Here is a 26,097-nt window from a genome sequence, read left to right as displayed (position 1 = left end):
TCAATATCAACTCAAGTTTTGAGCTTTATAATGTTTCTAAAAACATGTAATAATTTTTATATAGTACGGAACACAATAAATATAATGTCTCCTGGGGCAACGCCCGGATAACGTATTTTGTTTAAATAAAGAAGTAATTATCTTAAAAGTAGAAATAATATTTTTAAGCCATAATATATAGTATTTTTTTTAATATAAGTATCAACTTCCAAGATCCAAAAATATATTCTTTCAACATAAAAGAAAACATTGTATTCTATAATGCTGAAAAACCATTTCTTTAAAGATTATTCATACAAACATGGTGTTTGGGATACCATTGTATGATGAAGTCACATTATTAAGTGTTGCTGGTAATGAAAATCTGTGTGGTAGTAAATAGTGGGTTTGTAAACATTGTAAGGGAAACTTTACAAGTTCATACACTAGAATGCATCATCACTTTTTCGGCCTCCATTGGGTAAGAAAGCAGATATTAAAAGGTGTCCTGCTTTGTTAAAAGATCGAGCCACTTATGACTTATTGTAAAGGAGGGTTAACTCAGCTGAAATGGTGGGACTTCAAGAGCTTTAAAAAGTTCCATGGTTACAAACTTTGGCTGAGAACTTTGTTTTATTTTTAGTATTTTTATTTTAAGTAATCGGTTTGAACTTGTTTTATTTTATGTATTTGGATTTGAACATGTTTTATTTTATGTATTTGGTTATTATGACCTTGTTTGTAGTACTAAATATACTTCGAAATTGGACTATGTAATACGAATTTATTAATGTTCAAAAAATAAAATACGAATCTATTATTGTATTTTAACATCACCGGTTCGTACCGAAGTGAACCGAAATGAGTCTACCCCATTTCGAACCGAATTTCGGGGACCTAGCGAATTGCGAATTCAAACCGCGTATTCGTACAGGAACAAACCACAACTCATGTGACTATGGTTTTGAGTCTCAATATTTCGATGGTGTATTAGGTTGAGATATTTAAGACCTTACCCCTACTACGATAGTATAGAGATAATGTTTTCAAATTCCATTTAAGATAGAAAAGAATTTATATTCTTGCAAGACATGACAAATGTATTAATCACTTCTCAAATGTTCACCAACTTTATAAACTAAAAAGAAAATTAAAAATTTTCTAATCTTAAAAAGCTAAAATAGAATCCCTCACTCTGAGATATCTTTCTAAATTAACCCTTCCTCGATTCTAGTTATTCAAATTTCCATTTTCAAAATCAAAACACAAAAAATACAACACAACTCCAGTGGGTAAACGTAAATAAGAAAAGATCGTCACTCAACGGATTCTTAATTCATAAAATTCGAATTCTTGCTTCTTATTAGGTATTTTCTTCCCCTTTTAATACAAAAAAAAAAAAACTTTTATTAAATTTTAGTTTTCGACACTTCTCTGTGTGTGTGTTTGATTATAATTTTGCAATTGATTTTGTTTAGGGTAAATTATGCTCCAAGTTTTCAACTTTTGATTATATATTTGTGTTATTAATGTTTTGATTATATTAATCTTGTGATGAGTTTTTTAACTTTTTATGTTTGATTTACTGTACTACATTTTTTTAGGGTTAGCGTGTAATGTGACCGAGGGCATTTTTTTTTTTTTCTAAATTTTTTATATACTAAATTTTTATCTAGTGTTGGATTTTTTTTAACAAAATAACAATAATTTGACCTGAAATCTGCTTCGGTTACAATAATCTTGTTGAACGATAACTTTCCGTAAAGATTTTAATGCGTGACTTACTCGGTTTCTAGATTGCCACAAACTCCCGCTATATTTCGCTCCTCGTGACTTGTTTTCCGGCTCGACTTTAATCCATTAGTTATACTAGGATTACTAACAATACGTAGGGCTCACACAACTTTGCTGGCTTACTTTTGCCAAGCTTCGACCTTTTTTTTATTATTATTTTTTTTTACGAGGAATGTGACTTTCTCTTTTGAAGTGTATCAAGGGTGTGGGGTTCATTCAAAGGAGGCCGAAGTCAAGTTTCCGGTTACTCCAATGAATCGTTGATTATTTTTTCTTAGACCCTTTTGAAGTGTTAAGTGGAATGAGATCCATGCCCAATCTTGAAAGGATTTATATTACGTATTAGTATCAGATGTTTGATGTTATATAGATGAGGTTTAGTGTTTTTCAGAAGCCTCCGGCTTTCTGTATAATAGGATTCCGTTATCTAGGTTAAGTCCTTGAAGGCTAACAGTTATAGTATTTACGTGCCTTGATTTCGGATGGGGGCGACATGATTTTGGATGTTAAACTGTCGACTATGGTGAATGGAGGATATATCTAGTGAAGAGGGAGGATAGCAATGGGGAAGGGGTGGGTAGCCAAGATTTTTGCAGACCTATAAGCGTGTATTTCAAAAGGGCTACGTGTCATATCTATGGGCTTACCAGATATGGGTCAATTCTAATGGACTAAAGGACAAAAAGTCTGCAGAATATTAAAATAATTAAGTGTTTATGCAACGCCGAAACATCAAGGACAGTATTCATAGTATTCATAAATGATACAACCTTATGGACTGAAAAAGTAATCTAAATCTACCATTATTATGGAAATTAGTAGTATAATTATTACATAGATCTTATAGTTACTTTATTTTGCATACGGGATAGGGTTTACTTTAGATAAAAGTTAGGAGTCATGGTTATATTAGGAGTCAGGGTTTACTATAAGTAGGGCTTTAGGTTGTAATTAGTTAAGTTTAGTTTGAATAATTAGTTAGTTTCATTGGCAGAGTTGGTTTTTCTCTTCAAAGTAATTTGTTGTTGGAGAGTGCGTTGTGCTTTTGAATAAAAGCTTTGTTTTGTTTGTTTTATCCATTTATTCAGATTATCTACAAACCAGGTTTTTTTAGCGTTTTCTATCAATATAGTATTAGTTGATTAGATTGTATTGTATTCTGCCAAATTTCATCAAACATGCAACCCAGTTTGATATTATCTGTGCATGTGATTGCAAATTGTTCTTCTTGGTTTTCATCTGTCATCACACTGGATTTGCTGTCAATTATGCAAAATATCTCAGTACGACTGTTTTCTATTTGCCATTGTTTTGAATGTTATGAGGTTATGCTGCTTGTCAATAGCTTCATTTAAGCTCTCTGATTTCTGCAGAAACGACAATAAGTTAATATACAATCTAGCGATGACGGCGGATAAAGTCGAAGAAGAAGAAGATATTGGCAGTACATCAAGTGACTCTTTTATAAATGATAGTGACGATGACGAACCCTCAATATCTGGTCCGGATGATGAGATGCATCATGAGGCAAGACATTGGTACTTTTGAATTGACTGACAAAGAAATTAACCTCTCTAGTCAGCAAAGAAACACACTCTGTGATACATTAAGTTATAAAAAGTGTGTGTAGTGATTTTCTCAAATACGAGTTACCTTGTTTTTTATTGCAGCCAGTTCTCACCGATGAAGACATTGAACGTCTAATTGCTGAGCTTTTGGCAGTTGAAAGCAAGGTACTGAGTTTTCTTTGCATGTTTTTAGAATTGGCAGTTTTGACTCTTATACCTATGAATGGGTCAAATTGGGTGATTACGTATTTCAGTCGAGACGTAGGAAAGTAGCTTAGTTAAGTGGAAAGGGTGAAATGGACAGAAAGGACCTAAAAAGCTGGAAATTGTCTTTGGCATATTAATGCATACAGCCAAGTACCAACTAAAGTTCTTTAATCAGGTTTATATTTTTATTATAACAATTTGTTTCTTCGTGTTCTAGACAATAAGTATGACACTATGACAAGAAGCGTGCCCGGATCAGCTCAACCCAATACATAGTCACATAGTAGTATGGTACATGACCTGGTCTGGTAGAAACCCTTTTTTGCCCTGTTAACTCACACATCTTGCTGTCCCACCTTTTTTTTTTGAAATAGCCTTTAACCCCTTTCAATTCACTCTCCGTTTTCAGTTTTGCATTACATCTTGATGTTTTGTTCTAGGCTGCAGAAGCCCAAGAAGCACTTGAAGACGAGTCGCTAGCAAAAGTGGAAGTTGAAGTGCGGGAAGAGTTGGCACAGTCTCTTGAGGGGGAAGCTGTTAGTGTTATGCCCTTGATTTTGCGTAGTTTTAAATTGTGATAATTCAGGTGTGACTAACCTTTTTTTTTCTTGGATAGCTGGAGAGTGCTGTTGGTGATGAAATGTTAGCTCTTAGGGAAAAATGGGAAGATGAGCTTGATGAACTTGAAACAGAGAGTGCTCACTTGTTGGTCCGCTCCTTTACCCTTGTTTCATCTCTTTATTTTTGCTGTTTGCTTAAGTTTTGGAAATAGGAGGCATAATATGGTTGAATTTACGGTTACATTACATTTATTTTGTTTTTATTGTATGTTAAGGCTTCTACCCTAGTAATTATAGGCAAAACAGATACATAATCACTGAAATTCGTTTAGTGGAGTGTGATTTTACATGTAAACACATACATTCACACACAAAAATTAAAATCCCACTCCTGCTACAACAGCTAATATGGTCAGTCATAAGATTTGTACTAGAATTGTCTGGAACTCTTCTGATCCTGATGATCTTTTTTATTAATGTTGCTGGCTAATGGTATTGCCCAAAATAGATAAAATGTTGGTGTTGATTCACATTGATCTCCTTGCTGTGCAGGAGCAACTTGATGGTGCTGGAATTGAACTCCCTAGTCTCTACAAGTGGATAGAAACTCAGGCCCCTAATGGATGCTGTACAGAAGCATGGAAAAATAGGACTCACTGGGTTGGATCGCAGGTTACCGGGGATGCTACTGAATCAATTGCAGATGCTGAGAAGTATCTGCAAACTCACAGGCCTGTCAGAAGGTAGTCCGTGTTACCAAATAGAGAGATGTTGGTGGGTTAGGTGGGGTTCGGTTCAGCTCAAAATCGGTTTGGTTCAAACCGGCAGTTTTTAGTTCTAAGGGTCCCCCCAAAACTTTTTGGCCAAAGTTGCTAACTTTCATCAAGTAACTTGTGTGTCAATTCTGATTAGCAAATATATTATTTTATAATAATCCATTTAATTTATTCAAATGATTTTGGAGGTTGTATGCATTAAAAAATATACACTTTACTTTCGGCTGGTTTGACCTGTGCTTTTTTATTACAAATCTGTTATGATGTTATTTGTTTGCCATGTTAGGCATAAAATATAGCTCTGTATTGACCCATTCATAAGTGCATGGATGGAAATAAGGCATTAAGATATGGCTTACTTTTCTTAACAGAAATCATGGTAAACTTCTGGAGGAAGGTGCAAGTGGGTTTCTTGCGAAACGTCTTGCTCCTGATGATGACAACAAAACCAGTTGTGAAGTAGATTGGTCCTCTTTCAACAAATTGTGCTCTTCATCAACAAATGATAATTCATTTGGAAGCAAAAATTGGGCGTCTGTATACATGGCCAGTACACCTCAACAGGCTGCAGAATTGGGGCTCAAGTTTCCTGGTGTAGATGAGGTACTATACTGTTATTATAAACTCAATATACTTGTTCAATAATATAGGTGGCAATATGGGCGAGTTGGATAGCTTGTTTGTGTTAAACAAGTGATTTTGGTGCGAGTCACCTTAACCTTGAACAATCTTTACCCTAAAATATATTTATATTGATTTGAGTTATATCTCATTTTCTAAATAAGATAATTTAGGAAGTCTTGGGCATTACGAGTACACTTTAGGCTACTTCCAACCTGTCTGACCTCTTTTCTCCAGCTGTCGTTAGTCGTTACGATAGTATAGTAGGCATCATCATGCATTGTATTTGATCATTCATATTCTGTTATTTCTTCACCCACCCTACTGCTGCGCATGTTTGTGTTCAGTCTTTATTTCTCCTTTATATTGTTTTTAGGTTGAGGAGATAGATGATATCGACGGGAGTTCGAATGACCCGTTTGTTGCTGACGCTATAGTGACGGAGAGAGAACTATATACGTCTGAAGATCATAAGAACTTCAGAAAGGTACATGAGAATTTTTAGATTTTTTTTTGCCTCTAATTATATCCATTATATAGGGTGACCCAACGACCAAGAGGTTGTGTACTTGTGTGTTCGAAGAGACAAATCGACAATTGGTGTGAAATAATTAATCTATTTGTTTATTTCTGCTGACCATCTAGATATTTTGAACAATAGGGGGTACACTCAACTTTTTGTTGTTTACCGACAATAATCTAAGCTGCCGAGTCATTAATACTTCCTGTTTCTCAATATATGTATCACATCCAATCAGTGCCATATTTAAGTGATACAAAATTTGACATTGCATTTGTATATTTTGTTTTGCAGCCAGAAACACCTTTCTTATTTCTGACAAAGTTGAACCTTTAATGGCGATACCTCTGTATAAGTGCTTCAAGGTGTTCTATTAGCAAGGCACTTTAACACTATAAAGTATAAACACATTTCATTCTCTTATTGTGGTCCCTTATACTAATAATTGGTGTGGTGAAGGAGATCCTAGAAGTCTAGAATGAGTTTCGTTGATAGTTACCCTCGTTTCATTTGCTTTTTATAATCATTTATCTGTTCAAGTATAATAAGGTTATCATTAGTTATATATTCTTTGTATTGGCGATGGATTATCTAATTTCATGTCCAATAAAAGATAATTGGCCTTTGCTTCTTATTTTCATACTCTTTAATTTTTAACATAAAGGATGCTGGTTTTTTTCTGACACATATCAAAGACATAAAGCATGCTACTACCTAGTTTCTTCTGAAAATCAGTGACTGTAAATTTTCCTATGTTTTGATTTTTTATTAGTTATCATAGAAACTGATACTTCTTTCAAAATGGAAATACAACCAAATTTAGTTGCTTATCTAATTTGACTAATATAGGCCAAAGGTGATCGTTTATCTGAAGAGACTACTAGCCTTATGAGATTTAATCTAATTACATTTTATCTAAACTTATATAAAACCAAAACCCGCCTTCCATAGTTCCATTTTAAGATTAACTAGCACCAATAGGAAATTGCGGTACCATGTCCTTTACCAACCAATGTAACAGTGTTATTTGGGTGTTACCCATTATTCCAAACTAAAACCATCCGTTGCTGTTGCATCCCGCAGGCACTACCTTGTGTATATACATCTATTCCAAATTAAAACTATTCGTTGCCGCTACTATCCTTGTGCATATACATTTAGCGTACTCTTAACTGAGTTTTCATACTTATCCAACCTATGGGCCATGTGAAATTCCTTGTGTGTATACATGTAGCCTACTCTTATCTGTTTCAGTGAGTGTGGAGTTTCAAGAGGTGACAAAAAGCTGTGCATACGATTGTCAGTTTTGAAGTGGCTGATAAAAGCTTTTATTAGTCTTTTTACATGGCTAGGCTAAAATATCGTCTCATTGCAGGTTAAAGAAGAAGATGATGTAAATCTTGACCGTAGACTTCTTTTCCGTTTGAGCCAAAAGCGACAGAGAAGGAAATTAAAGCAGGTATGTATCCTTCACACATTTTATGTACTTATTTTTCCTTGTAGACATGGATAAGAAACTTGATGCTGCTAGGTACATCACGACTTTCTGTAGGGTTCTTCTTTTGCTCTCTTAATATATATACAAGTGTAGTAATATTATTGCATCTGAATGGAGGAACCACTCTATGGTGCTTTAAGTATTGGGTTTGGGTATATGACATGTTAGGTTGTCACTTTTGAGTTTTGACCCTTTTGTTTATGAATGGTACTTCGGGTAAATTAATTTAATTGTTTTGAAGGTTTACCCAAACCACCAATTTTGCCACCTCTAATGCCATGTATTCATGTTACTTCATTTATTTCTAATTGTAGATAAAAAACTCTTATCATGCATGTTATCTCAATGCAAATGAATGCAAATGAATGCAAATAATTTTGTTTTCTGGAGGCTCTATGCAAATATTCCAACATAGATTTTACACTTCAGTTGCCTAGGATTTATTTATCTCGTAAAGTTTGTTTATCAAATCGGAATCTGGGTACTCATTCCAACATAGATTTTACACTTCACCTGCCTAGGATTTGTTTCTCTTGAAAAGTTTGTCTATCAAATGGAATCTGGGTTTTCACTATCATCTTCTTTTCTTTCCCTGAAATATGGTCAGGAGGGTATCAGGGAAGCCGAGCGAACTAACAACAGCAATGGTAACACATATGAAAATGCGGACCACAGGATATCGAGTGATGTTGACATGCCAGATCAAAAGAGTAATCGTCTTTGTGGGACCAAACGGCTATCTGACAGTTGTGAAAATTCTGATAGTAAGAAGTGCAGGACTGCAAATACTGACATATCTGATGCCGAACTTGTTGCAGTGGACGGATCTGCTTCTCCATGCAGTGTGAGCGAAAATGATCAACCTGATAAAGTAGAAAATGGAGATGGCACATCTGATGAATTTCATTGCACTGCTTGTGATAAAGTTGCTGATGAAGTGCATACACATCCACTCTTCAAAGTAATTATTTGCAGAAATTGCAAATATTTATTAGACGAGAAAATGAAAGAAACGGTCTGCTTTTATTGTTGTGATCTTCATATGAATACATGTATAGTAACATACTTTTTATGCAGATATGAACATATCATTCACTATTTTTTCTATTATGTCAGGATCCGGATTGCGCTGAATGTTTCTGTGGATGGTGTGGGAAAAGAGGGGATTTATTAAAATGTAAGTCATGCAAAAATCTGTTCTGTAGTTCCTGTATAAAGAAGAATCTTGGAGAAGAATGTTTTTTAAAAGCACGAGATTTTGGATGGGAATGCTGTTGCTGCTCTCCAAGTATCTTGAAGCCATTAACTTTGCAGCTGGAAAAAGCTTTTATTTCTAGAAGCGAATCATCTTCAAGTTCAGAAAGTGATTCAGATGACTCTGAGGATTCAGAGGATGGTTTCAAGGTTCCGGTTAGGTAGTTCAACTTTCTGATCACGTTTTTGATTCTTCTATAAATGTAGAGGTGGCTAAATGGTGGATCAGGTTACAGGTCGAAACAGGTTCCTGTCAAAACATGTAATTTCTTTGTACATATCAGATTGTCAGAATGGGTTGGGCTGACCCACACACATTTCTTTGTCGAGTTTTATAAACTTTTTAAAATGTTAAATATGATAACAAAATTAATATCACGGTAATAACTTAAATGTTCCTTAGTAAAGCGATTTTGAAACTTTTAAGCATTAATTTCCAGATGACTTATAAGCCGTTCGACTTATTATTTTATTTGCTAAGCTATGTAGCTTAACATATCTGACCTGTGTGAGATAAAGCATAACCCCAATTTTTATAACTGGGTTAAAAAATGCTACCTCTAAAATTACTACTGATATCTTTTTATTGTATTACAATTATCAAATATTATGTATTAAGTTTGTAGTATAGTTTCTTTACTGGATTGGACTTTTAATCTCCATTTTTTTTCAATATAATCAGCAAAAAGAGACGAAAGAAGAAAATTCGCAGAATCCTTGATGATGCTGAATTAGGAGAAGACACTAAAAAGAAAATTGCGATTGAAAAGGTATCCTGTACTTTTTGTTTCCCACATGATATTAAGTTATTTCATTGTATATAGAGGTCATTTGGTTAATTGAAAGTTTTTATTAATTCTAGTTTACTTAATTTCAGGAACGTCAAGAACGTCTTAAGTCACTGGAAGCTGAGCGTCTGAAGTCACTAAAATCACTAGAAACAAGTTATGCAAATTCTAGGGCAACCACATCTGAGGGTGTTACTGTTAACATGCTGGGTGATGCACAAACAGGTTATATTGTAAATGTTGTGAGGGAGGAAAAAGAGGAGGCTGTTAGGCTTCCTCAGAGCATCTCAAGCAAATTGAAATCTCATCAGGTTTACATTTTATATTTGACCAACTATATCTAACGGGTGTTTAAATCTGCATTTTTATTGTTTTGGTCAACAGTTTGCTACTGGAAGCAACAAACCTGATTTTAAATCGCCAAAACTATAGCTATCTTTTTTATTTATTTATATAACGGTACTTTTTCCACAGAATGTCTCTTTGGACTTTTTTTCCTAACAGAAACACCTAGTTATTATAGTTATTACAACTTAATATAAAAATTACATACTTACACCAACTTCATGACCTGGTTTTGCACAGCTCATTATTCAATATGACACAATCACTTTCAAAATGCACCATGAGACATCCCCAATGATGTTTTTTCGTAAAGTTTAACTCTGTTGCAATGATCCCATTTAATGTTGACCTATTGCATAAATGTATTTTAGTTCATAAACTACTGAATAATAAGATACCTTTTTTAAAGTTTCTGTTTGGCGATTGCTTACTAACCTTCTTATTTCCACAAGAAGTATTTCATATTTTAAGAGCTGGTGGGTTTTATATAATTATCTTGTAGGGTAGATACTGCTCGTATTGTCCATTCTTAATAATTTTGTATTGACGACAACCTTCTGTTACTTTATTGACAGGTTGCAGGTATAAGGTTCATGTGGGAAAATATCATACAATCAATTAGGAAAGTCAGGTCAGGGGACAAGGGACTTGGTTGCATTCTTGCGCATACCATGGGGCTAGGTAAAACCTTGCAGGTACTATGATAGGATCCATTTGAAACCATTAAATGTTTATCATTAGTCTTTGAATGCTTTAATTTTGATTCTTCTCTCACACGTGAGTTTCAATGATAAACGTGGATGCAACATGTGGCTTTCAGTGAGTAAACATTGGAATAATTAATTCGTGATTTGCCAGGTTATAGCTTTTCTGTATGCTGCAATGAGAAGTGTTGACATAGGATTAAGAGCCGCAATGATCGTGACACCCGTGAATGTTTTGCACAATTGGAGGCATGAGTTCACAAAATGGAGACCCACCGAATTTAAGCCTCTTCGTGTCTACATGCTTGAAGACGTCCCAAGGTTTTACATCTATGCCGTTTTTCATATCCTTACATCCTTGATTTTTTGAATATGTATTTTTGTACCCCTAATACTTTTTTTAATGAATTTCTCATGTTAGTCATATATCGAGATGGTGTACTACCCTTTAAAAAATTACTGTTTTGTCATAACATACTAGGAAGTATTGGTTGAAGAGTTATATTCTATAAAACAATTGTAAAATAATGGCTTAACCTCACTGTGTCGAAACACGAGTTTGACGATATTAATTGATAAAGACCTAATAGTAATACCCAATAAAAACATTTTAATAATTCGAAGCCAATGAATAGATTTCACCACAATCTGATGGTGCACAATATTATATGTTGATCCATGTGGCATCAAATTTATGGACCGAAGACTTGATGATATTATTGTATGTGTGAGTTTCTTTCTGATATAGTGATGGGTGTAGAACTTTGAGTTTTTATACTTGAGTGGTTATATATTTCTGCTAACCACAAAAAAAGTTTTAGGGAGGGCAACCACACGCATTACTACCCCACCCCTGTCCCCCAATCACACCTACCCTATGCATCCCTCATTCCGCATCACTAAGGAAACTTATTGTTTTGAACCTGTTATAGTATTTACCGGGAGAAACTTTTCTTTAGTGTTCGAAAACCGGTGTAACCGGTTCCCGGTCGGTTCGCTGGTTTACCTAAGGCTGTTTATTAGTTAAATCGGCTAAATGTTGAACCGGCCGGTTGTTCGGTTTAACCAATCTGCTTCAAACGGTTTAACAGGTTGAACTGTTTTTTGTGACCTGACCATTTTAATCAAAAAACCGGTTTTTAAAACATTGCTTCTCTTAATAATAGCAAATGCTCTATTATAAGATGCTAAACGATGCTTAATGAGTGGGTTTGAGATATATACAAGACAAAATACATCATGAAAGGCTGGTTCATTTTTTACTGTATGGGTTTGATCAGATATGAATTTTGTGAACCTATACACATTGAAGTTTTTGACCATGTCAGTTGTTTCTTTTTATGACTTGTTTTGAACTAATATATGTAGAGATAGGAGACTTGAGTTGTTAATGAAGTGGAGAGCTAAAGGTGGTGTTTTCTTGATTGGCTATACTAATTTCCGTAATTTATCGCTTGGAAAGCATGTCAAGGATCGTAACATGGCTAAGGAATTTTGCAGGACTCTTCAGGTAACGCTTACGACTTTCAGAGACATAGCTTGTCATTACATCTATTTAGTTTATTGTATATTTGTATTAAAAATTAAGTGAGAAGTTACATTACATCTGAGTATTACTCTTGTTAATTCAAGCCTCTGACAGGTTGAAGATCTGATTGTTGATAATAGCTGTTAAACTTTACACTAGTGTAGTCATTTGCTTTCCTTGGAGGGACATAAAGATAGAGTGCATCAGATTTTCTGCTATTATAATTACATTCCCTTGCAAACTAACTGTTGCACTTGAAAAAAAGCTAAAAGAAACCAAAGTAGCGTTTTATGTGTTGACCAAGGTTATATATGTTTTTAACTCTAGCTTTTTAACGAATATAGTTTACTTTTTATCTGAAAAAAAATTGTACTATCAAAATGCAATTGAAATTATATATTAGTCGACTAGGATGTCCATAAATATTCAAAAACAAATGGTTAATGCTATCTACTCGGTGATAATAACAAGTGATACTGTAGACTGTAGCACTCTAATATTATTATTAGAGTTCATTTCATTAGGTACCCCTGTGGTTCGTTATTATTATGAAAGTGATAGTTTTTAAAAGCTATAACAGAATTGTAAATATTGAAATGGTAACTTAACTAGTTCTAAAGTAGTTAGCTACATATTGGTAACATATTATGAATACTACTGCAGGATGGACCTGATATACTTGTCTGTGATGAGGCTCACATGATTAAAAACACTAGGGCTGATACAACCCAGGCCTTGAAGTTAGTCAAATGCCAGCGACGGATAGCATTAACAGGCTCGCCTCTTCAAAATAACCTCATGGAGTATTTCTGTGTAAGTTCTGACCACCATGTTCCTTGCCTTTTTTCAAGACATCACAGAATAATGTTCCAAGTGCAAAATTTGAAGGTTGTTGTCTTACGGATATTTTTTTCGTTACAGATGGTTGATTTTGTGAGGGAAGGATTTCTTGGAAGCAGTCAAGAGTTTCGAAACCGGCAAGGCTTTTCTTGCTTTCATAACTGTTATATTAAGGTGGCAATGTCAGCCCATTTACTTGTAAATGGGTTGATTCGGCTTATGCTTTGTCTAATGGGTCAAGTGGGTAATATAACGGAATTTAGCTTTAGAAACTGGGTGGTCTAAAGTCACTCAAAGTCTATATTAAGTGCATGCTATTTCCTAAATCATTTCACTCAGGCTATTATAATATTATTGAACTGACGTGTTCACTTCAGCCCCAGCCAATTTCTTGCAACCCGTATACACAAAATACTAGTTTGACCGGTTATTTGGAATACCCTTTTTGCCACCTATAGTGTCATAGCAAATCTGTTGCATATGTATGACTAGTTGTGCACTGTGTATCTTGCAGTTTCCAAAACCCTATTGAGAATGGTCAACACACAAATTCTACGTCAGATGATGTGAAAATTATGAACCAGAGATCTCATATCCTCTATGAACAATTGAAGGGATTTGTTCAACGAATGGACATGAACGTTGTGAAGAAGGATTTACCCCCCAAAACTGTTTTTGTTATTGCTGTGAAACTTTCTCCTGTGCAAAGGGCGCTATACAAAAGATTTCTGGATGTACATGGGCTCACACAAGAGAAGGCTTCTAATGAGAAGACCAGGAAGAGTTTTTTTGCCAGTTACCAAGCATTGGCTCAGGTACTCTTGCATTATGAATTAATGACTCAAATTTGATACGTTCACAAATGAACGAGTCGATATGCCCTATGTTTACGGGTCAAATTTGTGCAGAGCAATTGCTTAGTAGGAAATGGGTCACAAATTTGCCACGGCATTTTTAATGCAATAAACCCCTTAATCATTTAATACCAAACATTAGATTTTTAAATGTAATAGTACAATCTTTTGTAATTATATTGGACACACAAGTTAACAAAAAAAAATCTTTTCAACAAAAAACATTTTGGGCCAACCTGACATGTACTAAATGTTACTTTTTTTTTATACCGGAACTCATTTTAATCTGTTACCCAACCTACCCATTTTGCTACCTCTAACCAGAAAGTGATACTTGATGTAATTCTAGGCATCAAGTTATGAAATGATCTTAAAAATTGCATATTATTTTCGTAACGTTATGTTAATGGTGGTTTGTTTAAGGCATCGCTTGTGCAGTTTTTTATTGATGATTTAGATGGTTAAAGAACCCTTCCTTGCTTCTTTTTTCTACTTGGTTGCCTCATCTTACAAGCTGTATTTTTCACTTGAATCTAGTCTAGTTTCCACTTGGTGCGGTTTGTCTTAAAATGAACATAAGTAGAAGTAGTTTGTTATTAGTATCAGCAGTTGGTTTTACCCTCAATGAAGTGTGGACTAGATTATGTTACAATTCTATGCAATTTCCCATTTCCTTTATTCTCTAAAGTCTAAGCTATAAATGCTATCAAGCTCTGTGGTCTTTATAGCTCTCTTTTTGTTGGTGGAACTAACTATGTTATTGGTTAACTATGTTATTGGTTAACACTTGCTAGATATGGAATCATCCTGGAATATTGCAACTAATGAAAGACAAAGACTTCAGCAAACGTGAAAATGTTGAGAATTTTTTTGAGGAAAGCTCCAGTGATGATAACCTAGACTATACAATGGGCAACGGAGGTAAAGCTTTCTTTTTTTGCATGTTGACTTTATTTTTGGAAGATAAAGGCCGTATTTGAACTATGTATTCATGATTTTACTTTCAGGTAAATTGAGGAACAGGAATGACCATTCATCTAGAAAAAATGTTAGTGGCTTTTTCAAGGAGGTATGCAGGCTATCAAATTTAGTAATTTACCCATCTAGAGTTATATAATTAAAATCTGATAGTTTTTGTGAATGCCGAAATATGGGCGACCGAGTGGGTTGACTTACGTGTCTAATAGGTATTTTATACATGTAGATACAGGCGGTTAGGAACAACCCTTAGCCTTAGCACTTACGCACATCGGAAGCAATTAAACAAGAAGATAAAACAAGAAAATAGTAAAACGACACACGAGATTTAACGTGGTTCGGCCCCAGTGGAGGGCCGATGGACAGGGGCCTAATCCATCGGCTGCAACTAGGTTATTTTATTATGCTCTTGAACCATAAGATTACAATTACAATAAGGAGGTATATATATGAGAACAACTAGGGTTAGAAACTTGGTCCCCAAGGAAACCTAAACTGGCCTCCTTAATAGATCGGGCCTTGTTGACCAACAAGCCTTCAAACCCAACAATCTCCCACTTGAAGGCTTTGCGAAAAAACTTCAGCCCGCCATTCAAACAAACAACATTCCCGTCATCCAGTAACTCCAGTAATCTTCGGATAAGCGAAATCCTCCAAGCCTTCGGTTCCAAGAACAAACTTAAACTTCAAAACAGAAGTTTCCCAAGTCTTTAATTCTCCATGAACAAGCTAAGATTTCAATTAAAACAGATAGGAACAGAGGTCTTCATAGGTCCAGCTCCCAAGAACAAACCAAACTTCAATCCATGCATCCCAAGTGTACTTAGTTGCAACGACCCTTTTCATCGGTTACCTGAAAGGCCCATTGAAGCTGTAAACCGCTCCAATATAGTCAGACACAGCTTGCTCAGTCATGGCAAAGATCACCAATGACTCATCCTCAATCTCAACCGGCCCCTATTGATTTGAAATACCGGATCCAGAGACTCCAGAGCAACAACACTCTCCACTAGCGGTAACATCACAGGAGAGATTTCATCTCTCCTTCGGAACCCTGGTCTTCAGAACTCAACGTCGATTTCAACATATGTCAACACACTCCTTGTGCTCCTACTGTTACAAAATCCCGTTCAAGTTCAAACCTCCGAATACGCTCGAACAGATTACCTGAAAGTCCCAGAGTCCTCTACCGCGCACCAGACTCGTATAACTCTCGAATCCGCGAGCCAAGACTTTTCTCCGAAAGTTGGTTCAATTCTTCCGGTAGTGCAGTAATCTGCACACTCCAAAAGTCTAAACAACAGACCAGTGCTTCACTACAGTAGGTAACATAAAATGAAGCAAACCAAAATCTGTAACAAGAGTCTTCACTGCCTTCCAATGACCCCCAATGCATCAACCCAGACACATTCTCATAAGCAGAATTTTATCAACCTCGGGCGACTCTAAAACCCTGAGCACCTCATGCAACCTCACAAGTCAACTACGCACGGCTCCCACTCTCTTTGTTATTCCAACCATGCTAAACCAGACTTCATGTGACGAACCTCCACTCATATTCAACCAGCGAAAACCTTCACCCAATACCAGTACAAAGATCCATTCAAAAGTCAAACCACTGGTATCCAGACCAGTTAAAAGCAACAATCAATAACAGTAGAGAAAACAAGCGTTAGTTCCATGACCTAACTAACTTTTTTTTCACTCGTGTCGACACTAGCAACCCGGAACAAGAATACTTATAACTCAAAGCACTCCAAATGAGCTAGTTCTATTTTCTTCATAAACAGTACCACATCCAACAGAAATCCAATCCAAAACACATGTATATACCGGTTGAACAAAGGCTTAACCCTATCAACCTAATACCTTGTTTCAATGGACTAACTTCAAACAATGGTACTTATCTTCTTTTCTTGTCTAATCGATCAAGGTAATATCACAGCAACAAACTTAGTAACAACCACCCGCAAAAAACCATACCCTAATCGTGAATCAGAATAAACCGAGATCCAACTCAGAATAAACTGAACAGAATAAACTGAACAGAATAAACTGAACAGAATAAACTGAACAGAATAAACTGAACAGAGACAGTACTGATCAATGATGAACAAGAATGTCACGATGGTAACCAAGAACCGTAGCCAAATACCTCCTCGAACAAGAAAACAGTGCTTTCATCATCTTCCAATCGATCAATAACACCAAATAACCCCAAAAAACAGGAACCCTAATAGAGTTCCAAGTGGTGGCGGCTGCAGCAGCAGAGACGGCTGCAACAGTGGCGGCGGACAGGCGGCTGTTTGGTAAAACAATGGCGGAACAGCAGTTAAACAGCTGCAAACCAAAACCAGAACCAGAACACATCTGACCGAACAAGAAAATAGCCAACAGCAGTTCCAGCAGCTAAATTAAAAGATTCAGCAGCAACGGCAGCTGAACAGCCAAATAACGGCAGCAAACAGCAGCAGAAAAACTGCAAACAGCGGCTGAACAGCAGCAGACAGCTGCAAATCAGCAGCAAACAGCTGTGGACAAGGGTAGAAAAAACTTTAATCGTAGTGGCTGTGGCAGGTGGTACAACAGCTCTGCACGGTTGCGAAAGAAAACGGCGAACAAGAGAGAAAGAAAACGGCGAACAAGAGAGACTACTGAAACCCTAATCGGCAAAGATAGCAGTCCCTTAATCGAACCTTGAGAGTTCTGATACCACTTGTTAGGAACAACCCTTAGCCTTAGCACTTAAGCACAACGGAAGCAATTAAACAAGAAGATAAAACAAGAAAATAGTAAAACGACACACAAGATTTAACGTGGTTCGGCCCAGTTGGGGGCCTATTCCACCGGCTGCAACTAGGTTATTAAATTATGCTCTTGAACCATAAGATTACAATTACAATAAGGAGATATATATAGGAGAACAACCAGGTTTAGAAACTTGGTCCCCAAGGAAACCTAAACAGGCCTCCTTAATAGATCGGGCCTTATTGACCAACAAGCCTTCAAACCCAACACAGGCCCGTTTAGGCTGTTTAGGCTGACCTGAAACACATGTTGCTAAAAGTGGTTCACTACAAGTATAAAGTATAAAGGTTAGATCTTTTGAAAACTAATATAGCGTTTTGGTTATAAGGATGTGAAGATCTTAAGCATTAAGGCCACACTTTGGGTGACTTTTGACTATGTATAATTTGATTATATACGTGATTGATAAACCATTAGCCCGCAATAATAAAGAAACAGGGGAATTGTACGTATTTTATTGTATGTTAATTATTAAGATACATCATCTATATATATATCTACTAATTACACTTTGTATCCTTGTATCTCTAAACATTTATAATATCAGTCTAATATTCTCCCGCAAGCTAAGGCCGGGTAACGACTCTTAGCTTGGACCGTAAATCAGCAAATCGTTGTGACGACAATAGCTTGGTGAAAATATCCGCAATCTGATTATGTGTAGAATTGAATTGCACAATGAGTTTTCCATCCACCACTTTCTCTCCAACAAAGTGAAAATCAATCTCAACCGAAGGATTTGCATCAGTAGTAGTGATGGGTGATATGACTGGTGATGTGACTGGTTTAGCCTGAGATAAACGAGCCCGATGAAGTAACTCCAAAATGTATTTCCGCTGAGAAAGAACCATATTAGACCCCCTTTTAACAACTTCAACACCCAAAAAATAGGATAGAGAGCCCAAATCTTGAATAGCAAAAGTGTGACCCATGTGACCCAAGCACCTGATCAATGACATGTGGATTGTTTCCTTCTTCTAACACCCAAAACATAGGATAGAGAGCCCAAATCTTGAATAGCAAAAGTGTAACCCATGTGACCCAAGCTGTGAATTACCTGATCAATGACATGTGGATTGTTTCCTGTAAGAAGGATGCCATTGACATAGACTATACATGAGTGTCCCCAGAACAATAAACAAAAAGTGAAGGATCCGTTTTAGATCCTATAAACCCAAGAGAGTGTAACACCCGAGTAAGCCGAGTGTACCATGCACGAGGAGCTTGCTTTATTCCATATTAGGACTTATGAAGTAAACAAACATGATCCAGTCTCTGAGGATTAACAAAGCCCTGTGGTTGGCGCAAATAAACTGTCTCGGTTTGGTCCCCATGTAAAAACGCATTTTGAACATCTAATTGTCTAAGTGTCAAGCGTTGTGTCAGAGCAATAGACAAAACTGTACGGGTAGTAGTTGATTTCACTACTGGACTAAAAGTCTTATGATAATTTACCACTAGATGTGCTTTGTGACGTGTAATAGCACCCGTTTGATCCCTTTTAAGTTTGTATACCCATTTACAATCAACCACATTTGCATTAGGCACGGGAGGAACAAGAGTCCATGTACCATTACGTATCACGGCTGCATATTCTTCTGCCATAGCACTACGCCACTGAGGAGATTTGTTAGCAATATCAAAGGTAACAGATTCAATACCAGTGGAAGTGTGAGAGAGATGAGCGGTAGGATCCTATGGAACCCGTTGTTTCGGGTTTTGGCGAAGATTAGCAGGTTAGGTACGGTATGCGGTGATGGCGTGGTGACACTGCGTTCGGGATGTGGGCTCGATTTGTGTTTGAGTATGTGAAGGGATAACCTGAATAGGTGCAGTTTGTGTTTCAGCACTTGAAGGGACAGGTTGAGTAGGTGCGGGGTTTGTGTTTGGATACGGCTAGGTATATCAGTTTGAGTGGATAGATGGAGTGGATAGATTCGGACGAGTAGAAATAGGTGTAGGTGTAATGGGTGAAGTAAGTATAGATGCAGTAGGTGTAGTGGTAATAGGTGCAAGGTAGCCGGTGACGTATGGATAAGGCGCAGAAGGGGAGGGATGGGAAGCATGAACTAGTAAGAAAGGAAAAGATCGTTGGTTGAAACGAACATGACGTGCAATATAAAGGCAATCGGTAGTCCTGTCAAGACACCGATAACCATGACGAATGGGACTATACCCAAGAAAGATACAAGGGAGAAAACGAAACTCCATCTTATGATGCTTATACGGACGAATATGAGGATAACATCGACATCCAAAAACCTTTAAAAAGGTAAAATTAGGTGGACGATGAAATATATACTCAAAAGGGGATTTTCCAGACACATTAGGAGATGGCATTCGGTTTATAAGATAAACTGCCGTTTCAAAGGCAAAGTGCCAGAAACGATTGGGCACACCAGGTTGAGCAAGTAAAGTTAGACCTGTTTCAACGATATGCCTATGACGACGCTCAACGATGTCATTCTGCTCACTAGTATGGGGACTTGAACGACGGTGAATAATGCCGAGGGGAGAGAAAAAACTAGGGAGATTCCTGAACTCACCTCCCCAATCCGTTTGAACGGATTTAAGTTTAGTATTAAACTGTCGTTTAACCATGGCCAACAAATTGTTTAAAAATGGGAAACACATCCGATTTTTGTGTCAATGGAAAAAACCACATATAGCGAGTAAAAAGATCAACACAAAGTAAAAAATACTTATGACCATCACTAGACAAAATAGGAGCCGGTCCCCAAACATCACAAAATATTAAATCCAAAATTGCATAACTTTGAAAGTTAGAAGATGACAATGAAAGTTTCGATGATTTCCATATATGACAAGCATTACAAGAGTCATTCGAACTGTTTTTAGAAACAGGAAGACAATATTTAGAAAGCATAGAATGTAAAAGTTGTGGATGAGGATGCCCAAGTCGTTGATGCCATGTTGTAACAGGAGCACGAACAACAGTAAAAGCAACTCTGGAGACCAATTGAAATGAAGGAAGACGGATGGTGTAGAGAACATGTTCACTTGGACCCGTGAGGAGGGCAGTGCGTGTAAACTTGTCCTTCACAACAAAAAAGGAATCGTGAAATTCAAAGAAGACATGATTATCACGACAAAATTTTTGAACAGAGAGTTAGTTTCGCTTGATTTGAGGAACATGAAAGATGTCATTTAATGAAAAAGTTTTGTTAGGCGAATTAAAACGTGTTGAACAAATATGTAAAATGGGTAAACCCTCACCGTTGCCAACATGAAGAGACTCCTCACCATAGTACGGCTCAGCAGTGCCAACAGCAGATAGATCTATCTTGTGCTACATGACTGTTAGATCCAGTGTCGGGAAGCCAGAAGAAGCCTGAGAACGATAATCAACATGGTTGACAGAAAGTTGTGAACGATAATCAGCATAGTATGGCTGTGAACGATAATCAGCATAGTTGGCAGAAGGTTGTGAGCGAGACCTGACACGGTTCGGGCAATCAGGAGGAGTGTGACCAATACCACACCTATTACAAGTTCCATAAACCATATTCTGAGTAGTTGCCCAGCTAAATTGATTTTTGTTACCCCTATAAGCCGGATTATTATAATTGGGTTTTCCACGACCACGATTGTTTTGATTATAGGAGGTAAAAAAGGCCTCTGATTGTGGGGTGGAGGGTTGTAATCGAAACCCTAATTTGGAAGCAAGTTGAGTCAATGCCTCCAATGTATGAGGTTGTATAGGGGTAGTAACTGGCTGAGTTCCCGTAGCCGAAGTTGCAAAGGCCTTGGGTGAAGCAATAACAGGTGCAACAGACTGTTTCATCATGTAATCATAATCCGAAAGCTGCCTTTTGAGTTCTGAAAGTGCTGTTGGATTTTGTCTCCCAAGAATATTGGATTTAAATCCATTATACTCTTCACGAAGACCAGAAATAACTAGCATGACGAGGTCTTTTTCTTTGAATGCTTCCCCAATATTAGCCAGGGCATCAGAATATTCCTGTGCCCGATCAAGATAAGGAGAAGGGGTTTCATCAAGCTTTAACAATTGGGCCTTTAGAGTGTATTCCCTAGATGAAGTATGTGGTGCATAAGCACGTCCTAGAGACAACCATAATTCTCGAGAAGTAGTACCTTGAACATGGATGAACGAAGCTTCTGAGATAGTAGAGATAATCAACATACGAACATGAGCATCATTGGATATCCAAATTGCATAATTCGGGTTTGGCTGAGATGTTTTTGGTGCATCTTTGTCTTGTGAAGTGGACTGTTCTATCACAGCCAACGGACAAGGTATCGTGCCATCAACGTAGCCTATCATGTTTTTTGTGACAAGGAAGGGATGAATCATATTTTTCCAGAACCCATAGTTGTTAGGGTTTAGGGTGAAAGCAAATTTATGGGAGTTGTGAGAGGTCTTCTCAACCGTAGAGAAAGCAGCTATCATGGCCATGATAACTAACTAATTTGGGGTCGGCACTTGTATGTCAGATGGAGGGAAAAAAAGGCGGTGATGTGTGGCTGCTTTGTGGCAGCCGAATTAGGGTTAGATAGTGTGGCTCTCATACCACAATAATAAAGAAACAGGGGAATTGTACGCATCTTATTGTATGTTAATTATTAAGATACATCATCTATATATATATATATATATTACAATATGTATCCTTGTATCTCTAAACATTTATAATATCAGTCTAATAGCCCGAAATGGCCTATTCTTTGTCAACTCTAGTTGATACAATCAGCTTTATTTGTGCAGAATTGGTGGGATGATCTTGTTATGGAGAACAGTTATGAGGCTGAAAATAGTGGTAAAATGGTTCTGCTGCTAGATATTTTAACTATGAGCTCTGATGTTGGTGATAAGGTACTTGTTTTCAGCCAAAGTATACCGACACTTGATCTGATCGAACGCCATATATCCAAATTGAATCGGAATGGGAAAAGTCGGAAATGTTGGAAAAGGGGAAAGGACTGGTACAGGTGTGTATTATTAGATGTAAAGGGCGTAATGGTCATTATATATCTATGTTTAGAATCATAGTTTGTTTCCTTTTTAACTTCTTGCTTGTACAACAGACTAGATGGACGAACCGAGGGGTCAGAGAGACAAAAACTCGTTGAGAAGTTCAACGATCCCTCAAATAAGAGGGTTAAATGCACTTTAATATCAACCAGGGCTGGATCTCTTGGTATCAACCTTTATGCTGCTAACCGTGTTGTTATTGTTGATGGCTCTTGGAACCCAACATACGATCTTCAGGCTATTTATCGGGCTTGGAGGTAAGGCCAATTGATTTTTTTTAATCAACTAAAAAAGCATGTATATATTATATATATATATATATATATAAATTTTAATTACCTTTTTTAAATTTCAGATATGGACAGACAAAACCGGTGTTTGCATACCGCCTAATGGCACATGGCACCATGGAAGAAAAGATTTATAAACGTCAGGTAATCACATCTGGGTAGAGGTGGCATGCTCAGCCCATATACTTATGATAGGGTGTATCCAGGTTATGTTTATCTTTAACGGTTAATAATGATATAAGTGTTATATGGTAGCCTGATAAACATCTATGTATGCATCCAGGTTATGTTTATCTTTAACGGTTAATAATGATATAAATGTTATATGGTAGCCTGATAAACATCTATGTATGATGGTTTTAAAGGTAAAAAAAAGTCTGGATTTATAAAAAAACTAATGATTTAGGTGACATGTTTTATTAAATTGGAAGGGGCATTCCCCCCACAATGCATTTATAACTCATGAAACTTCTCAGTCATTAATAACATATTAATAAAATTATAGAAAATTTTTGGAGAACCTGCCTTCGGTCAATCCAACACATTATTATTAAGCCCAACTTGCTTACCCTCTCATTTCACCACCTCTACATCTTTGCATGTTTAACCCTTGAATCACCTTTATTATGAATACGGTGATTTTTACAGGTAACGAAGGAGAGTCTTTCAGCAAGAGTGGTTGATAGGCAGCAAGTACATAGGACAATATCTAAAGAAGAGATGTTGCATCTGTTTGCCTTCGGGGATGATGAAAACCTAAATGCTTCAGCTAAGGCTGACCTGGTGAATAGCAAGATAGCAGCTGCGCATAGTGCCAGTGAAGTCGCAAGTTGTTCGAAACAGAAAAGTCCTCTTGTTTCTTCCGACAAATTTATGGAAGTATTACTTGGTAAACATCATCCAAGGTAAATAAGTGAAAATTCATATGATATTTTGGTTGACAGTTATCGTTTTTTTGCTCTGGTATATCTTATTATTGGTTTTTCGTGTGTTATAAGTCGCATAATGGACGGGCATAATGTATGAATATTAGATTAAGTAAAATCTGGTCAGGTCTGGACTGTGTTGGGTTTTCATGACTTGATAAAACGGGTTTGCAGAAAATGCCGCAGGTTAAAATATATAAATACACACAAAACATACTTTGACCAGAACTCACCTCAGATCCAGTTGTACAAGACCAACAAATCATAGGGTATTAGGCGTAAGACCTTAATCAATGAAGCAGTGGGTTGCATGGATTAGCCACCAAAGACCTGCTTTCGACCAATATCCACACATAGTTGGGTCCTAGCCTCTTAGCTTAAACACCGAGAAAACTTGTGTACTATACCGTTTATATATTGATTGGTGATATGCATTGCAAACATTTTAAAACACATCAATTCTTTAAGCATATTATCTGCAAAAGCTTCGATTCCACATGACTTGCTCTCTTTAGCTCATATACTACCATCCAAATGGACCCATATTTACATGGATGGGTTAAGATTGATCCCCTTTATTAAGTTTCTATGCTAACAGAATGTTTGACATTCACATTGCATATTATTTAATTTGTCTCACAAAAGTAACCAAAGTTCTTATTTTATTTATTTTTATATTTGAGTAGATTTACTTTTATTTATTTACTTTTTGTGATTTCTTGTCTTGAGTTTCTTTGAATGCCAGAACACTTCTAAGGTTGTATCTGTCTAGAAATTTGGATATACAGTATTTGTCTCGTTTAAGGGTACTTAGGACATTTGGTTAATAGTTGAACACGTCTATAAATCTTATATGCTATTTTCAGAACAGTCGCCCTGTCCTTCATCTCTTGGAAGGAAAAAAACTTAATATGTAGAGTCTCATTTTTGGATTCACAGATGGATTGCAAATTATCATGAACATGAGAGTCTTTTACAAGAGAACGAAGATGAGAAACTGTCGAAGGAAGAACAAGACATGGCCTGGGAAGTCTACCGTAGAACCTTAGAATGGGAAGAAGTCCAGAGGAATCCAGTTGACGGACCCATACCCCCACCCCCACCCCCACCTATTGTAAAAGCCACCGTGAATGATGTCTCAGAAGCCAAACCAACTGTTCAACCTGAACCCAGAATCAAGAAGCCAACTACGATTACCCGAGTGTGTTCCAGGAACCGTGTAGTGCTTCGAAAATGCACAAATCTAGCCCATATGCTAACCCTAAGGAGTCAAGGTGTGAAACCAGGTTGCACCACCATATGTGGTGAATGTGGTCAGGAAATTAGCTGGAGTGGTCTCACTAAGTGAACATTGGTAACACAACAAAAGCCCTAATTTTTGGTCATACATCGGACATGGAAGTTAACAGATGCTTTTGATGGAGATGACATAGTGTAAAGCTTTTATATTATATGGTGAATGTGGGATTAGCCCCCTTTTCCGGTGTCCCAATAGCCTTTAGTGACCAACCTAGTTAGAATTTGGTACTTGAAGGGTTGGTCTCATACATTTTAGAGTTTCTGGTGAATGGCCTTTTTAAGCAAAGAACATATGCTATTTTGGCACTTGCGCTAGCGCTATTGATATTGGAAGTCATTGATATCGGAATGCATGAATGTTTTACCTTAACTTTCGTCCAATTGTTGAGTTCCTCATGAGTTGTCGGTGACTTAGACCATATATATATTTTGCATGATCTTATACATGTGGTATCTAAGTGAAAGGTCAACAAAACTCAGAAACACAATTTAGTTGAACTTTATTTTTGCTTTCCTTATTGCGATTATAACACGTTAACACTTGTATACCCGCATCCAATTTGAGCCTTAATATCATAAACTGTTCCAGAAAATGAAAATCCTATGTTAAAGTCTGATTGCTACGTTCATAACAGTTTTTCAACCACTATTTATGTGTGCAGTACTAAAAAAAGAGCACTATTTTGTCAAAATTCATTGACTAAGCTTGTGAAAGCATGAGTTTATTAAGATCTCATGATTCTTTTGGTTTAATAAAGTTTAATGATTTTATTAGGTTAACATATTTTGGCTATGTATATAATGTAAGAGAAATGATATATCTTCTTAACAAATCCTCCTAATGTCTTCATTTTGTGTGTCAAATGTAATTCATTAGTTTTTTCTCCAACTCTTATCCTTTGATCTTTACCATGTGTCACAATCATATTGTTTGGAGAATTTTTAA

The 26,097-nt window shown here is 36.6% G+C and overlaps 1 protein-coding gene across 1 annotated transcript; it reads left to right on the top strand.

Annotated features, from left to right (window-relative positions):
- The first annotated feature begins 1,198 nt into the window (after positions 1-1,198).
- LOC122603300 (protein CHROMATIN REMODELING 20) lies at positions 1,199-25,521 on the top strand. The gene is made up of 26 exons (XM_043775969.1): positions 1,199-1,346; positions 3,147-3,300; positions 3,444-3,506; positions 3,989-4,084; positions 4,165-4,257; positions 4,661-4,851; positions 5,256-5,487; positions 5,882-5,992; positions 7,401-7,484; positions 8,131-8,538; positions 8,640-8,938; positions 9,460-9,547; positions 9,655-9,876; positions 10,486-10,605; positions 10,769-10,935; positions 11,983-12,124; positions 12,806-12,955; positions 13,064-13,119; positions 13,497-13,797; positions 14,631-14,757; positions 14,844-14,905; positions 22,370-22,593; positions 22,690-22,893; positions 22,992-23,070; positions 23,575-23,831; positions 24,792-25,521. Exons 2-26 carry the CDS (start codon positions 3,178-3,180, stop codon positions 25,198-25,200), a joined length of 4,308 nt encoding a protein of 1,435 aa, XP_043631904.1. The 5' UTR covers positions 1,199-1,346; positions 3,147-3,177; the 3' UTR covers positions 25,201-25,521.
- Positions 25,522-26,097: the final 576 nt, after the last annotated feature.

This window comes from Erigeron canadensis, chromosome 6, assembly GCF_010389155.1.
Source record: "Erigeron canadensis isolate Cc75 chromosome 6, C_canadensis_v1, whole genome shotgun sequence".
In the NCBI taxonomy this organism is placed as follows: domain Eukaryota; kingdom Viridiplantae; phylum Streptophyta; class Magnoliopsida; order Asterales; family Asteraceae; genus Erigeron; species Erigeron canadensis.
This window is presented reverse-complemented; position numbering and strand designations above follow the sequence as displayed.

What these genes read in the sequence shown, in the direction of transcription:
- LOC122603300 (XM_043775969.1), top strand. Translation starts at nt 3,178, where the DNA reads ATGACGGCGGATAAAGTCGAAGAAGAAGAAGATATTGGCAGTACATCA. An exon ending in TTTTGGCAGTTGAAAGCAAG is followed by an intron (nt 3,507 to 3,988) that starts GTACTGAGTTTT and finishes GTTTTGTTCTAG; the next exon opens with GCTGCAGAAGCCCAAGAAGC. An exon ending in ACGAGAAAATGAAAGAAACG is followed by an intron (nt 8,539 to 8,639) that starts GTCTGCTTTTAT and finishes CTATTATGTCAG; the next exon opens with GATCCGGATTGCGCTGAATG.